The sequence below is a fragment of the Mesoplodon mirus genome (assembly GCF_964341445.2).
Source record: "Mesoplodon mirus genome assembly, chromosome: 18".
NCBI classification, from domain to species: Eukaryota; Metazoa; Chordata; class Mammalia; order Artiodactyla; family Ziphiidae; genus Mesoplodon; species Mesoplodon mirus.
The window spans coordinates 9,498,452-9,515,767 of record NC_138994.1 but is presented as its reverse complement, the minus strand read 5'-3'; the positions used below and the strand labels follow the sequence as shown (position 1 = coordinate 9,515,767).

Sequence of the window (17,316 nt, the reverse complement as noted above, 5' to 3'; positions counted from 1 at the left end):
TACAACCCATCATAGACATAATTAGAAAATACTGGATATTCTGGGGATTATGGGCTAATGGCAATATAGTATTATCATTTCATCAGAGAATACAGTGTTTCCACATATGTAAATTTTTTGATACTTCCTATATATTCCTTTAATTATTTTCTTATTCCTGAACATTAAAACAATGTATAACCACCACTTATTGAGCAATTATCACCATGATCACACAGTCCTTACAAAACTGTATAAGGTAGTTATTATTTCCACTTATACATAAAGAAAATGCAAATCCAAGATATTAAGCACCTGCGTGCAGTCAAAGCTAGTTAGTGGGGGAACAAGAATAGAGGGCTATCTGCATCCACAATAACCGATCTCTATGACCACGGTACACTGACTGCCTCACATCAACAGTTACAGGTACTGTTGTGAGCAGGCTACAAGCAAGCTAAGCACTTCATACACATAATTACACTGAGGGCTCACAACAGCCTTGTAAGGTAGGCAGTATTATCATCTCCATTTTTATTTATTCATTCAACAAGTACTCACTGAGAACACCCTACGTCTAAGCATTGTGTTAGGTGCTAGAGACACAGTGGCCAAGAAAAACAGAAACAAAACCCACAGACCCAGTCATTACTCTGCCTTATAATGCTTACAATCCAAGAGAAGATGTATTAAGTACTCGATAAATACCTGTTGAAAGAAATTGTTAAATAAACAATCATATAATAAATGCAAAATTGCAATTAGGATACGTGCTATAAGAGTACACAGCAGGGTACATAACCTAACTTAATGAGTTGGGGATGAATTCCTTGAGAAAGTAATATCAGAGTTAAGATTTGAAGGAAATAAGCAATCAAAGAAAGGAGATGATGGGGTCATTCCAGGTTCTCACATTCCATACAAGAACCTTAGGGGAAGAGAGAAGAATGATGTGAGGATCAAAGAAGTAAAAAAAGAGGAGTCAGTCTCTAAGAGGTTAAACAACGCGCACAGCCTGTAAGTCAGAGCAGCGACTAGAGCCAGGTCTAGGAGAGTCTAAATAACTGAAAATGTTCCCCATTCTTTCTACAATGTGGCAAATCCAACCTTGTCTTACTGATTAAGAGTCATCATTATAAAACTCACATATATTGGGTTTCCCTGGTGGCGCAGTGGTTAAGAATCCACCTGCCAGTGCGGGGGACACGGGTTCAAGCCCTGGTTCGGGAAGATTCCACATGCCCCGGAGCAACTAAGCCTGTGCGCCACAACTACTGAGCCTGCGCTCTAGAGCCCGCGAGCCACAACTACTGAGCCTGCGCACCTAGAGCCCGTGCCCCACAACAAGAGAAGCGACCTCAATGAGAATCCTGCACACCGCAACGAGGAGTAGCCCCCGCTCGCCGCAATTAGAGAAAGACCGTGCGCAGCAACGAGGACCCGACACAACCAAAAAACATAAATTAATAAAATAAATTTATTAAAAAATAAATAAATAAACTCACATATCATACTGCACTATGATACAAGCATTACCTCCTTCAGTTATCATTAGGTTGCTCTTACAACCCTCTCCTTTTAAAATCTGTCCCTAAACAAACATGACTTTGAGCAGCTTTTATAATAAAAGTCAATAAGAATCACATGACCGGCTAAAAAGGCCCTTCTATGAACTTCTAGATTTTGGTATATGGGCTTTGTTAGAATGCTTTTTTAACATGTGCTCATTTCTAAGTTTTCTTTCAGCAAACCAATATTGCTAGAATGTGATTCAAGAGGATGTTTCCAAATTAAAGCTCTCTGTAAAAATGTACATATAAATAGCCCCATGATAAGAAGTAAAAATGTAGAAAGTTAACTGAGGAAGTGGGACAGAGGTAAGGAGGTAGCAAATCCTCATGAAAATGAAAATACTACTTTCAAAAGGTAAAAGACCTAAAAAATATAAGGACCTACTGTGACAAGTGAATCCATGGTAGAAAAACATGCTCTAATTCTGATCATTCATTAGATATTAATCATGAACCTCTGTGCCTGGTCCTGTGTTAAACACCAGGAGTGCAACACTGGAAAACAAAGAGAGCTTACAGTCTCCCAACAAGTCCACGACTACAGAATCATGTCCTCGAGAAATGAGAACAGAAGTCGATGGCCTTGCTAAGCGGGCCACTGTAGCTGTAAATTTAGTCCAACTCCTACTTTGCAAAACATTCTCCCCAGACTTCCGAATTCTTTGTTCCTATTATAAAAGTAATATTAGCTTCTAATTCATGATTACAGGCTGGATCTCCCAAAGTCCTACTGATATTCAGAGATTTTTAAAAAATCAAATCATAATAGCTCTAAGAAACAAGGGAGAGTTGAGAATCAGAAATTTTTTTAAACTTTGAATTTTAAGAAACATTCAAAAGCAGTTGGGATCAGACTGATAGAGAAAGTGAAATAAAGGAATTCACAGCTGAAAACATCAGCAGTAAAACAGGCTGGGCCTTTTCAAGAGAGCTCCTCCAAAGCCTCACAATGAGATTTACCTTTAAAAAAACCAGGAGTGACCCATGGGACAATTATCAGACATTTAAAACCTATACGGGGCTTCCCTGATAGTGCAGTGGTTAAGAATCTGCCTGCCAATGAAGGAGACACGGGTTCGAGCCCTGGTCCAGGAAGATCCCACGTGCCGCGGAGCAACCAAGCCCGTGTGCCACAACTACTAAAGCCTGCGCTCTAGAGCCCACGAGCCACAGCTACTGAAGCCTGCGCACCTCGAGCCCGTGCTCCGCAACAAGAGAAGCCACCGCAATGAGAAGCCTGCGCACCGCAACGAAGAGTAGCCCCCACGCGCAGCAACGAAGACCCAATGCAGCCATAAATAAATAAACAAACAAACAACCTATTTATTTATTTGTAAACAACTAAATACATAAATAAAACCTATACTCTCCAATAGGGTCCTCTCTTGATCTCTTCCTAGCATAATGAGGGCCCTGGATACTACTGCTTCTGACCCAAGGGTAAAGCACAAGAACTGGTCTCTTAAATAAAAAACAAACATGTAAATATTTAAAAATGGAAAATAAGTGGGTCCAGGGGAGGGCTCCTGCTATAAGTACAGTACCCCTGCCCTCCACAACTGACACAATGGAGGAAGAAATGGAATACATCACTAAGAGTGAAATAGTTACCTATCAAAACAATGCCCTCATTTCCATTTTTGTAAAGGAGCTGGTCTTTCTGCCTACAGTTTGCGAGATGCTTACACAGGGAAAACAGTCACCGCCTCCCAATCCCCAGAATGGTGGGCTATTTGCGAAGCAGTACTATGCCACTGCAGGGAAAAATCCATGCCAACAACCTATGTTAATTACCCTAATAGTACTGCATTCAAGTAAAGCTAAACATACATTTTCAAGAAAACAAACAGCACAAAAGGGAAGATCCAACATGAAAAAACAAAACCTGATCCAAAAGAAAACAGAGAATTCAATAAAAACAACTTTAAAAATAAAGTATGTTCAGAGACGGTCGAAAGCATACTATATCTATAAAAATGAAAAAGCAGCAAAGAACATGAAAAATAAACTTGATAAAATAAGATTACCAAAATTTAAAAAACTGAATAGATGAGCTAAGTAACAAAATGGACACAGTTGAACACAGAATATCTGGAAAACAATGTCAAGAAAATCTCCCAGAAGATAAAACAGGAAGTCAAACAGAGCAGGAAAGAAAAGTTAAGAAACATGAACAGCAAGAGGCTCCAAAACTATCTAACAGGCTTTTAGGAGGAAAAGAACAGAGGGAAAGATATATTCAAAGAACAGTAAAACAAAGTTTCTCTGAGGTTAAAAGGTAAGTTTTAAGGCTGAAAAAGCCTATGATATGACAAGCAACATTAATGGAGGAAAAGACAAATAGTGGATGGACCTCAAGAACAAAAAGATACCATCTGATCATCTCAATAGATGTAGAAAAAGCATCCAACACCCTTTCATGATAAACTCAACAAACTCAGAACAGAAGGGAACTTTTTCAATCCTGAAAGAGGCTGCCTCTGAAAAACATTTGCAAAAGCATGAAAAAGAATAAATTCTTAGAAATAATTTGAACAAAACAAGGGCAAAATCTATAGATCAAAAACTCCAAACCTTATTAAAAAGAAATGAAAGATACCTAAATAAATGGACAGCTATCTCATATTCATGGATTGGAAGACAATATTTTTGTGAAGGCAATACTCCCCAAATTAACCTACAGAGTTAGCGCAATTGCTATAAATTCCATCTGGTCTGTTTACAGAAATTGAAAAGCTGATCCTAAAGTTCATATGGAAATGCAAGGGATCCAACAGCCAAAACAATCTACAAACTACATTTTTTAAAATTAAGGGTTTTAAGAACATCTTGTATAATGTTAAAAGATGTAGCTTTCAAGGAAATAACAGACCATGTATTAAAAAAAAAAAAAAAAAAGATCAGTTAGACCTTGACAACTAGAACTGTCTCATTCAACCAAACTAATTCAATGACTAGGACTGTCTTCTTCTTCTCAGTGAATCCAATAAAATCATTTGGTTTTACAGTGCCCAGTAATGAAACAACCATAATATTGTAGGTGCTCCTTAAGTGTTTTCAAGTTTTAGAAAAATTTATAAAGCAGAAAAACTCAATTATAGTTAAAATAACAAACAAAATACCACACACAATGTAACAATAACTAAAAAAGTGAAAGATGAAAAAGGAAGCTGGGTGATAGTATGTTAAACTCATCTCTTATAATGGGGAGTAAACAGACCATGTTTAAAGTTGATTATTCAAGGGCCTCCCTGGTGGCGCAGTGGTTGAGAGTCCGCCTGCCGATGCAGGGGATACGGGTTCGTGCCCCGGTCTGGGAGGATCCCATATGCCGCGGAGCGGCTGGGCCCGTGAGCCACGGCCGCTGGGCCGGCGCGTCCGGAGCCTGTGCTCCGCAACGGGAGAGGCCACAACAGTGAGAGGCCCGCATACCGCAAAAAGAAAAAAAAAAAAAAAAAAAAAAAAAAGTTGATTATTCAAGAGGGACTTCCCTGGTGGTCCAGGGGTTAAGAATCTGCCTTCCCAGAAGACCGAAATAGACATTCCTCCAAAGAAGATACACAGATTGCCAACAAATACACAAAAGGACGCTCAACATCACTAATCATTAGAGAAATGCAAATCAAAACTACAATGAGATATCACCTCACACCAGTCAGAATGGCCATCATCAAAAAATCTACAAACAATAAATGCTGGAGAGGGTGTGGAGAAAAGGGAACCCTCTTGCACTGTTGGTGGGAATGTAAATTGATACAGCCACTATGGAGAACACTATGGAGGTTCCTTAAAAAACTAAAAATAGGGCTTCCCTGGTGGCGCAGTGGTTGAGAGTCTGCCTGCCGATGCAGGGAACATGGGTTCGTGCCCTGGTCTGGGAAGATCCCACATGCCGCGGAGTGGCTGGGCCCGTGAGCCATGGCCGCTGAGCCTGTGCGTCCAGAGCCTGTGCTCCACAATGGGAGAGGCCACAACAGTGAGAGGCCCGCGTACCGCAAAAAAAAAAAAAAAAAAAAAACCTAAAAATAGAACTACCATACGACCCAGCAATCCCACTACTGGGCATATACCCTGAGAAAACCGTAATTCAAAAAGAGTCATGGGGCTTCCCTGGTGGCGCAGTGGTTGAGAGTCTGCCTGCCGATGCAGGGGACACGGGTTCGTGCCCCGGTCCGGGAAGATCCCACATGCCGCGGAGCAGCTGGGCCCGTGAGCCATGGCCGCTGAGCCTGCGCATCTGGAGCCTGTGCTCCGCAACGGGAGAGGCCACAACAGTGAGAGACCCGCATACAGCAGAAAAAAAAAAAAAAAAAAAAAGAGTCATGTACCACAATGTTCATTGCAGCTCTATTTATAATAGCCAGGACATGGAAGCAACCTAAATGTCCATCAACAGGTGAATGGATAAAGAAGATGTGGCACATATATACAATGGAATATCACTCAGCCATAAAAAGAAACAAAAGTGAGTTATTTCTAGTGAGGTGGATGGACCTAGGGTCTGTCATACAGAGTGAGTCTGAAAGAGAAGAACAAATACCGTATGCTAACACATATATATGGAATCTAAAAAAAAAAAAAAAAAAAAAAGTTCTGATGAACCAAGGGGCAGGACAGGAATAAAGACGCAGACGTAGAGAATGAACTTGAGGTCACGGGAAGGGGGAAGGGTAAGCTGGGACGAAGTGAGAGAGTGACATGGACACATATACACTACCAAATGTAAAATAGATAGCTAGTGGGAAGCAGCCGCATAGCACAGTGAGATCAGCTCAGTGCTCTGTGACCACCTAGAGTGGTGGGATGTGGGGGTGGGAGGGAGATGCAAGAGGGAGGGGATATGGGGATAAATGTACATGTATAGCTGATTCACTTTGTCATAAAGCAGAAACTAACACACCATTGTAAAGCAACTGTACTCCAATAAAGATGTTAAAAAAAAAAAAAATCTGCCTTCCAACACAGGGGATGCGGGTTTGATCCCTGGTCAGGGAACTAAGATCCCACAAGCCCACGCGCCACACCTAAGACCTGACGCAGCCAAAAGATATAAATAAATATTCAAAAAAAATAAAGGTGATTACACAAGAGATAATTTGACGTTAAAATGGTATTCAGTAGAAAAATCTAAAACACAAACAAGAGTGGTTGTCTGAGGAACACAAAGGAAACAATTTTACTCTTCTCCATCACTTTAATTTTTTGTGGGCCATGTGCATGTATTATTTTTACAATTTAGAAAATTATACGCTTATAATTTTAAAAATTAATTTCCTATGTTGAAATATATAAAATTATGTAATACAATTTTAAACATTTAAAGGCTCAAACTCATAATATGCTGCCACCTATTTTTATTTATCAATATCTATAGATCTTTCATTGTTACCACATATATATCTATCTCACTTCTTTGATCAACGGTAGAGCATTCCACTGTATATATGTATTATATTTTATTTCACTAGTCCTTATATGAAAGATGCTTTCATTAATTCATACGACATATAATTACACTGAGTGTCTATGAGAGCAGATCCAGTTCCAGCACTGGAGATACAGAAGTGAACAAGCTAAGTCCCTGACCTGATGGAGCTTACATTCCAGTGGAGGGGAGGTAGTGTGGGAATGGGGAGTGAGACAAAGAAGTAAATTATAGCAGGTCAGTTGGTGATAAGACCAAGAAGAAAAAATAGGGCACAGGAGCAACACAATGTGTGGAGTGGGCAGGAAGTGGTGATATTTTATACAGTGCAGCCTCTCTGATAGGTTGTAAATTTAAGCAGAGACTAGAGAGAACTGAGGGAGCAAGGCATGCTGGTATCTAGAGGAAGAATGTTAAGGCAAAGCCAACAGCAAGCGCAAAGGCCCTGAGGTGAGAGCATGTCAGGTAGTATTTGAGGCAGAAACGTAGGCACTGTGGATGGAACTTGGTGGGGAAGGGAGGTGGCAGTAACAGATGTCAACGTGGTGGGAAGGAGGCCATACAAAGTGTTCTGTGCCATTTTAAACACCCGTGAGCAGAGGCGTGGCATGACTGGACGTATGTTTCACTAGGATCACTCTGATCTGTTGAGAACAAAGGCAGAAGCAAAGAGTCCAGTTAGGAGGCTGCCACCATAATCTCAGTGGGAGATTAGACTTGAGTGGTAGTCATTAAGGGGGGTGGAAGTGGCAGGATTCTGAACATATTTTGAAGGTAAAATCAGTAAGACTTGCTGATGGGTTTGGAATTGGGGTGTAAACTAAAGAGATAAGACTAGAAATGGCTCCAAGATTTTTAAACAATTAGAAGAAGAGAGTTGACAATTACTGAGATGTGGAAGAAATGGGGGTCTGGAGTGGGGGAACAAGATGAAGAATTCAGTTTCAGTCATGTTAAATCTGATATGCCTATTAGACATAAAGAGGCAACTGACTACATAGGTCCGGAATTCAGGGCACGGCTCTGGGTAGGAGATATAAATTTGGAAGTCCTCTGCATATAGGTGATAACTGAAACAAAGAAACTAAATGAGATTCTCATTACAGAATGAAGGTAGACAAGAGGTCTGAAGACTGAGCCCTGGGGCACTCCAGTGTTTGGAGATCCGGGAAATGAGGAAGAACCAAAAGAGTAGAAGCCAAGAGAAGACCATGTGCTTGGAGAAGAAGGGACTGTGGCTAATGAATTATATACTGAATAAGTTCTGAGAACTGACTGCTGGATTTAGCAACATGGAGGTCACAGATATCCTTGTTCTAAGTTCCTCTGAAACACTGTGGGGGGACACTGCTTCCAGATGTTTGCAATTTATAAACAATACAATAAATATCTTTGTGTAGTTTTATGGGAATTGAATTTCTGGACCCAAGGATATGTAAACTTAACACTGAGACACATTACCAACTTGTCCAAATGACTGTACCAATTTATAGTCAGTATAAAACTGCATGTGTATCTAAACTATTACCTGCACTAGGAATTATCAAATTAATTAATCCTTGCCAACTTGATAATTCAAGTTATTTTATTTTGTATTTCTCTATGGCTGAAGTTAAGCACTTTTTCTTGTTATTAGTTATTTGTCTTTTCTTCCTCCTGTAAGACTGCCTGTTCACAGTCTTTGTCGTTTTTTTTTAAAGGAAACTGCTTGTTTCTATCTATTAATTAACATTTGTTATATATTAATGTTAACTCTTTTGCTTTTTTCCTTTTTTATATCACTAAGTTTACATCCCGGCTAGAACTGCAGAGAAGCAAAGAGAAACAGAACTGGACTTCCCTGGTGGCACAGTGGTTAAGAATCTGCCTGCCAATGCGGGGGACATGGGTTCGAGCCCTGGTCCAAGAAGATCCTACATGCTTCAGAGCAACTAAGCCCATGCGTCACAACTATCAAGCCTGCGCTTTAGAGCCCGTGCGCCACAACTACTAAAGCCTGCGCACCTAGAGCCCGTGCTCCACAACAAGAGAAGCCACCACGAGAAGCCCGCGCACCACAACAAAGAGTAGCCCCTGCTCTCCGCAACTAGAGAAAGCCCGCATGCAGCAAGAAAGACCCAATGCAGCCAAAAATAAATAAATATATTTATTTAAAAAAAAAGAAAAGAAAAAAGAGAGAGAGAAACAGAACTATACCAAAGCTTCTAGGCCTTTGGTTTTTATACTGCTTCCATGTTGCTTCTTCAGACATGATTATTTTCTTACTCCTCTGTCATCTCTCTTCCACATGAGAGCAATCTGGCTGTAGCATGTGCAACTCCTCTGACAGCCTGAGTACTAGGTGACAGGACTGAGCAGGTGGTTGTCCTTCACGTGTACCCGCCCCCAGCCTGCATGCCCATACCTCTGACGGAAGGCTCGCATCAGGGGAACGAGTTCTTGCTAATCAAAATCCTGTGTATTTGACTATGTGCCTGTCACACAATGAAATATATACATACATAGAGAGACAAACATTCTCTAAAACAACATTACTGCATTCTCATACAAACTATTCCATACTACTGTCAGGCCCACTCAAAATATTATACTGATCAATTCTCCCATTTTACGTTTTGTCTCCTTTGCCACTGAAGCACAAAATTATACTGTCTTCACACAAGAAGTTTCTCCATTCTTTCGATGTTAAACAACAACAAAAAAATTTGTACGTTTTTAAAAAGCTGTATTACCTCTTCTTTGAGGGAAAGCAGTAATAACTACAAGAAAGTATTCCAAAGCAGAGAGATGGTGGGCCATTGTGGTGGCAGTGGAGATGGTAAGAGATGGTCAGATTCTGGATATAAGTATATTTTCTGATGGATTAGATGTAGAATGTGAGGAAAAACAGGCATTAAGGATAAAGCCATGTGCATTAGTCCTCTATTGCTCTGCAACAAATTACCCCCAAACTTACAGAACTGTGAGGTAATAAATGGGTGCTGTTTTAAGCTGAGGAAGGAAGGAAGGGAGGGAGGGAGGGAGGGAGGAATCGATCCAAATAATACACAATGATCCCTATCTAATTATATTATTTTTATCTCCTTTCCTTAAGACACCCACCATTCCATGGCCTTTCTTAATACAATCGCATGTGGGTTAATACCAGAGATTAGAAATTTATTTACTCAGAATCCACAGAGCAAATAAAGAGGAAACAGATTATTACTGGAGAAAATGAACCAGTAAGAGGGAAAGAAATTTTGATCAATGGTGACATCAGCTCTAAATGATGCCCCTAAAAATGGAGGAATAGGGCTTCCCTGGTGGCGCAGTGGTTGAGAGTCCGCCTGCCGATGCAGGGGACACGGGTTCGTGCCCCTATCCCGGAAGATCCCACATGCCGCGGAGCGGCTGGGCCCGCGAGCCATGGCCGCGGAGCCTGTGTGTCCGGAGCCTGTGCTCCGCAACGGGAGAAAAAAAAAAAAAAAAAAAAAAAATGGAGGAATAGGGCAATGGGGCTTTCTCTTGCTTTATACCATCCTCGGCAACAAACAGGTACTTGGTAGGGCAAAGAAACCAAGAAAAGCAACAACTTTTAAGCCAAACTGCATTACAATTCGGCAAATAAAAAATGGGAGTCAAACATTTATAATAATCAAATCTTGTTCTTCAAGGAAGAAGAAAGAAGCAAGCTGAAAGGAGCAGACACGGAGCCAAATCTTCTTGGAAAAAGTAACTGTGCTAACACTCTGAAGAAGTGAGAGCAGGCAAGCATGTAGGCTGCCCAAGTACCACACGGGAGAAATGACTGGTGAGCCTGCCCGTCCCCACACTAAGATTTTATTAACTTCAATATTACTTTAAATAAGTGACGGCTGGAGTTTGGAGATTTTATTTTTAATTCTAATGGAATTTGATTCCATTATTACAATTATTTTCTTTTCTTCTTTGTCAACCTAAGATTGTGTTTTCCTTCCCATGGTACACTCAGACTTTGACAGAGCAGTCTCTCTCAGCCCCCTTGAACCAAGCAGGACTGAGTACAAACACATACCTTTAAAAGTAACACAGAGTTAGAAATCATCATCTGTCCACCAAAATAATTACTCAAACTTCATCTCAGAGCTCCAGGAAAACAAGGATCTGCATAAACTTGGCCTTAGTACTCACTGAAACAAAAGTGAAGCAGAGGCCAGCTCCCCTCTGTGCCAGCTGCTCTGTGTCGAGCCGCGGTTTTGCCAGCATCACTGACATCAGGGTTGGCAGAGCAGACTGCTCCTCTGGTACCTCCTTTGCAGCACTGCCATCTAAACCATAGAGGGGCTGTTCTACTCGCCGCTGGAAAACATTAGAGAAAACACACAAATTACATGAGAAAGAAAATCTGATACTGCCAAAACATGCAACAGATTAAAACATGGTTATCAGATATAAGAATTTTTTTAAGAAAACACCTCTGCAAACAAATATGGAAAGCATAACAACATTATCACTGGATTATGACCTATCTAAAAACCTGAGCTAGTATCTTACTCAAATTCCATAAAATTACATTTTAATGGTTCTATATTTACATAACTCTGAATTTGCAGGTTACTTTGTAGAGTTCAACAAACAACTGCATAATACCCTCAATTCTACAAAGGAAATGCTATTTCTCTCCTCTAGATTAACAAAGATTAAGGCATTTGTCCCCTACTCTACAGGTAGAACTTATTTTCACTCTATTCTATTCTCACCCTACTATACCTATATGCAAAAATATAAAATAAATACAAACAAAAGAATATACCACAATCATGTACGGTTTATTCCAGGAATGTAAGGATAGTTCATTATTCTCTCTACTGATGTAATTCATTAAATTAATTTGGGGGGTGAGGGCAGAGAATCAAAATTCTTTCCTTTAGACCCCAAACAAGATTTGCACATTTGCACATTGTTGGGCAATGCGTAAAAAAAACCCCACAGAAACTGGGAGTATCCCTGTTTAACACAACAAAGAGTATTTTTTCAGAAATAAACAGAAATATAATTAATGGTGCTATACTCGAGGCACTTTCATTAAAATTGGGAACTAGTTAGGGGTTGATACATTAATATCATAATCATTCACCATTATCATAGAATTTTTAGCCAAAGTGATAAGGAAAACAATATGAGGTATAAATATTAGAAAATATTAAACATTAAAAAGTGTCACTTTCGGATGATATAACTATTCACAAAGGAAACCAAACAACGCAACTAAAAAATAACAAATAAGTGTTCAGTAAGATGGCCAAGTATAAAATAAATACACAAAAATCAATAACTTCCCCACATATCACAACTGATTATAATCTGAACAAGTAGTAACAGAAGAAAAAGCAGATTCAAAATATCTGTAAAATACTTAAAAGGAAACTTAAGAAATATGCAGATTACACATTTAAAAAAACCTCACAGCTTCACTGACAAATATAAAAGATGACCTAAATTAAATGGCAATACCATGCTCCTGAGTTAAAATTTTAAACATGTCAAATCTCTCTTAAAGCCAATGCTTACTTAGGGCTTTTTGTGTATTTTTGCTTCTGTTTTTGTAAGAGAAGGTGTTGTGGTAGTATAGAGATCATCTAGCTTCTCTCTTGCTCTTTTGGGGGATTGTTTTGTGGATTTTCACGGGTTAATTTTGAGGTCCACTTGGAAAAATCATCAAAATTAGCCACATAATTTTTGATAAAGGGTATCAGGGAACCTGACCAGCTATTAAAACTTACTGCAAAGCAACATTAACCAAAGGAGCATAACACTGGTACAGGAACAGACAGATTGATCAGTGGCACAGAAAATTCAGAAACGGACCCATATAAAATGGATGTATAATTTGTGATTATAGTGCATTTCTAATTAGTGGGAATTTATTACAAAGATGATAGGATATGTGTGTTGATATTAGAAAAAAGGAAAAGTAGATTGCTTCCTTATAGCATACATAAAAATTATAAGAAAATATAAACAAATGCTTTTATGACTTTCTAGTGGTGAAGGACTTTTTAAACATGACAGTAAAAATACAAACCATATAGAAACATCTAAGAGTAAGACAAAACCAGTAAGTCATAAAGGAAAAACACTGATAAATTTGACTACTTCAAATTTTTTGACTTCTGAATGGTAAAAGTCAACATAAAAAAATAAATTACAAACAGGCAAAAAATATTTACAATATAAATGACAATGAGTTAACAATCTTAATAACGTGCTCCTACCCATCAGTAAGACAATACACTAATAAATAAATAGGCAAAGGAACTGAATAAGCATTAAAAGAGAAATCCAAAAGGCCATTAATCATATGAAAAGATGTTTAATATCACTGATGAAGAAATGCAAGTTAAAACAAGGTATTTTCTCACTGGCAGAGATTATAATGATAAAATTCAGTACTAGAAGGGTAGGCAGAAATTGGGGCTCTCAAACTGCTGACAGACAGCCTGCTAGCAATTATGTGGTGATATTTATTTTAAATTGACACACAGTTGATTTACAATGCTGTGTTAGTTTCAGGTGTACAGCAAAATAATTCAGTTATATATATTTATATATAACTGAATATATATATTATTTCTCAGATTCCCTTTTAGGTTATTACAAAATATTGAGTACAGTTCTCTGTCCTATACAGTAGGTCCTTGTTGGTTATCTATTTTATATACAGTAGTATGTTATATGTTAATCCTAAACCCCTAATTTATCCACCCACCCTTTCCCCTTTTGTAACCATAAGTTTGTTTTCTATGTCTGTGGGTCTATTTCTGTTTTGTAAATAAGTTCATTTGTAACATTTTTTTTTTAGATTCCACATATAAGCTATATCATATGATATTTGTCTTTCTCTGTATGGCTTACTTCACTTAGTATGATAATGTCTAAGTCCATCCATGTTGCTGCAAATGGCAATATTTCATTCTTTTTATGGCTAATATTCCATTGTGTGTGTGTGTGTGTGTGTGTGTGTGTGTATACACATACACTACATCTTCTTTATCATTCATGTGATGACTTTTTTTTTTTTTTTTTTGCGGTACGCGGGCCTCTCACTGTTGCGGCCTCTCCCGTTGTGGAGCACAGGCTCCAGACACGCAGGCTCAGCGGCCATGGCTCACGGGCCCAGCCGCTCCGTGGCATGTGGGATCTTCCTGGACTGGGGCACGAACCTGTGTCCCCTGCATCGGCAGGCGGACTCTCAACCACTGCGCCACCAGGGAAGCCCCATGTGATGACATTTTAAAGTGAGCATATTCTTTGATTTGGGAGCTATACTTTGGAAATTTATCCAAAGGGAAAAGCATGCGTAAGTACAGATGTATATACAAGGACATTCATTACAGCATTACTTACAGAATACAAAATGTTTAAGGCTATTGATTAAATAAATACAATGAAAATGAGGAAATCTACTACATGAACATACATATATACACATATATGCCCACTAAACTCTTTAATAATAGCTCTTGTGGAAAGGACTTTATATTTTACCACTCCTCAACTGTTGGACTTTCATAATCAGCATGTATCCCTTTATCAGGGAAAACTATTTAACACTTTCATTTTAGAAAATAAAAGTAAAATAGACTAATCAAAATGATCCTGACAAAAAACTTATTTTTTAAAAAATCTATGAGTAGAATCTACCACTTTAAAAATAACACTCCTGCCCTAACCAATAAAATGGTTTAAATTCAGGCTCCAGAATACCTGTAATACTCATTCACAGTATTCTCACTACTTGGGAGACTGTATCATTGAAGCTGAAATATTAAAACAAACCATTCTGTTATACATTCAATAAATATTTGCCAAGGGCTGAAAGATCTTTAAATATCTCTGGAAATACAACAGGCTGGGATGTTTGTACCAACCTCCCCTTAGAAAACAACTGTAAAGACAGGACAAAATATTAAAAAAAGATATTAAAAGCAATGAAAAGTTGATAAAATAGTAGGGGTCTGTCATGGCAAAACCTAAGGGAAACAAAGTCACATCTGCCCTAAGAGTACCTGCAGATCTTGAATTTCCATTTCTAGGGCACCATGTTGCCAACTGGATAGTCATAAGCCAAAGCCCACCCAGAGTAGGGGGTTCATTATGAAATCCTTCCCACTTTAGCTACACTTCCAAAGGGTTACAGCCTCAGGGAAAATGTAAGCCAGAAGAAATATTTCCCCTGCCCTCAGGGAGCTGCAGTGAAGTTGCCTTGGCCATGCAGCGGTGGAGGCTCCCCTGAGAAACGTTAACATAATCGGAATCAATAATGCCTGGGTGGTTGAAAGAAAGAAACAAAATAAGCAAACCAAACAGACAAAATGCAAGCCATGAATTCAGTATTTTGTAGAGATGGGTAGAATCTCTAGGCACTTGAAAGAAGCAAATAAAAATTCTCCCTGGAGGAACATATCTTATTCTTGATCTCAAAGAAATTTCACAAATAATTTTTCAAGAACAATGAGCAGCACAAAGACAAAAAACCAAAAGTATAAAAGAAAAAAAGCCCTGGGCTTCCCTGGTGGCGCAGTGGTTGAGAGTCCGCCTGCCGATGCAGGGGACACGGGTTCGTGCCCCGGTCCGGGAAGATCCCACATGTCGCGGAGCGGCTGGGCCCGTGGGCCATGGCCGCTGAGCCTGCGCGTCCGGAGCCTGTGCTCCGCAACGGGAGAGGCCACAACAGTGAGAGGCCCGCGTACCACAAAAAAAAAAAAAAAAGTAAAGAAATAAAGCCCTAAGCAACAACTAGGAAAAAGAGGAGACAGCAGAAACAGGTTCAAAAAAAACTGCAGGGCTTCCCTGGTGGCGCAGTGGTTGAGAGTCCGCCTGCCGATGCAGGGGACACGGGTTCGAGCCCTGGTCTGGGAAGATCTCACATGCCGCGGAGCGGCTGGGCCCGTGAACCACGGCTGCTGGGCCTGAGCGTCCGGAGCCTGTGCTCCACAACGGGAGAGGCCACAGCAGTGAGAGGCCCGCGCACCTCAAAAAAAAAAAAAACAACAGCAACAACAAAAAAACCCTTCAAATACAAGAATTAACAGACAGGTTATAAAACAACTATGTCTACTAGATTAAAAAAATAAAAGACAAGTTTGAATATATCTGCAGGGAACATAAAATAACAAAAACTAAGAATTCAATAGGGCAAATTAGATACACCAAAACAGAGAATTTGGGAACTGAAAGGCAAGAACTATCCAGAATGGAGCATACAGAGACCAAAAGAAAAAGAAGTTAAGGGGCATGGTGATAAAGTGAGACAGTCTAACATACGGTTAACTGATATTTTATAGGTGGAGGAAAAAGGAACAGGGCCAAGATAATATCTGAAGACAATGGCAAATAATTATTCAGAAGTGGTACAAGACACCAACCCACAAATACCAGAAGCCCAACAAATTACAAGAGAAAATAAAAGGATGCATCATAGTAAAACTGCAGAACACCACATATAAAAGTGTTAAAAGCAGCAGGGGATGGGGGGAAGCAGAGCAGATACTTTCAAAGAAATAACAAGTAAATGAAAACTGTTTTCTCAGTAGTAACAATGAGAACCAGAAGATGGTAATGATATACTCAATAGTGTGAAAAGATAAAAAATGCCCATCTAGAAATATACAGAGCATAAACATCTTTCAAGAATAAGGGCAAAATAAAGTTATTTCAGCAAACAAAAACCTAGAGAGTTAACCCCCAGCAGATAAACACTGTACTAAAAGAATACTAAAGGACCACTGAAGGCAGAAGGAAGTGACCCTAGAGTGGAAGGTGTAATATGTAAAAACGGGAAGAAGTGCAAAGAGGTAAGTATATAGATAAATCTAAATGAACACTGACAGTGTAATAATGATGTTTTATGAGACTAAAAAAAATTGGCAAAATATAAACCTACACCACCACCACCAAAGCAGTAGCACATAAATGGAATCAAGGTTATCATATATTTGGGAGGAGGGCAAAGATACTATTAACATCAAACTTTGGCATATTAAAAGATACCTGTGGTAACTTCTAAGAGAAACAACACATAGGACCTACATACTAGTGGAGGAGAAAAATATGAAATAATTTTTTTAATCCAAATGAAAACAAGGAATGAAAGAAAAAGTAACATAGAACAGGCAAGATAAACAGAAAATACATTAAAAGCTGGTATATTTAAAACCAATATAGGGGCTTCCCTGGTGGTGCAGTGGTTGAGAATCTGCCTGCCAATGCAGGGGACACAGGTTCGAGCCCTGGTCTGGGAAGATCCCACATGCCACGGAGCAACTGGGCCCGTGAGGCACAACTACTGAGCCTGCGCGTCTGGAGCCTGTGCTCCGC

The 17,316-nt window shown here is 39.4% G+C and overlaps 1 protein-coding gene across 5 annotated transcripts in view; it reads right to left on the bottom strand.

Annotated features, from left to right (window-relative positions):
• The window catches only part of TLK2 (tousled like kinase 2), a 113,287-nt gene that overhangs the window by 46,893 nt on the left and 49,078 nt on the right, over positions 1–17,316 (bottom strand). For all 5 annotated transcript variants that reach the window (XM_082604492.1, XM_082604494.1, XM_082604493.1 and 2 more), the window contains one exon: positions 11,128–11,295. In XM_082604492.1, the coding sequence (XP_082460618.1) occupies positions 11,128–11,295 (168 nt within the window). The remainder of the gene's footprint in view (positions 1–11,127; positions 11,296–17,316) is intronic.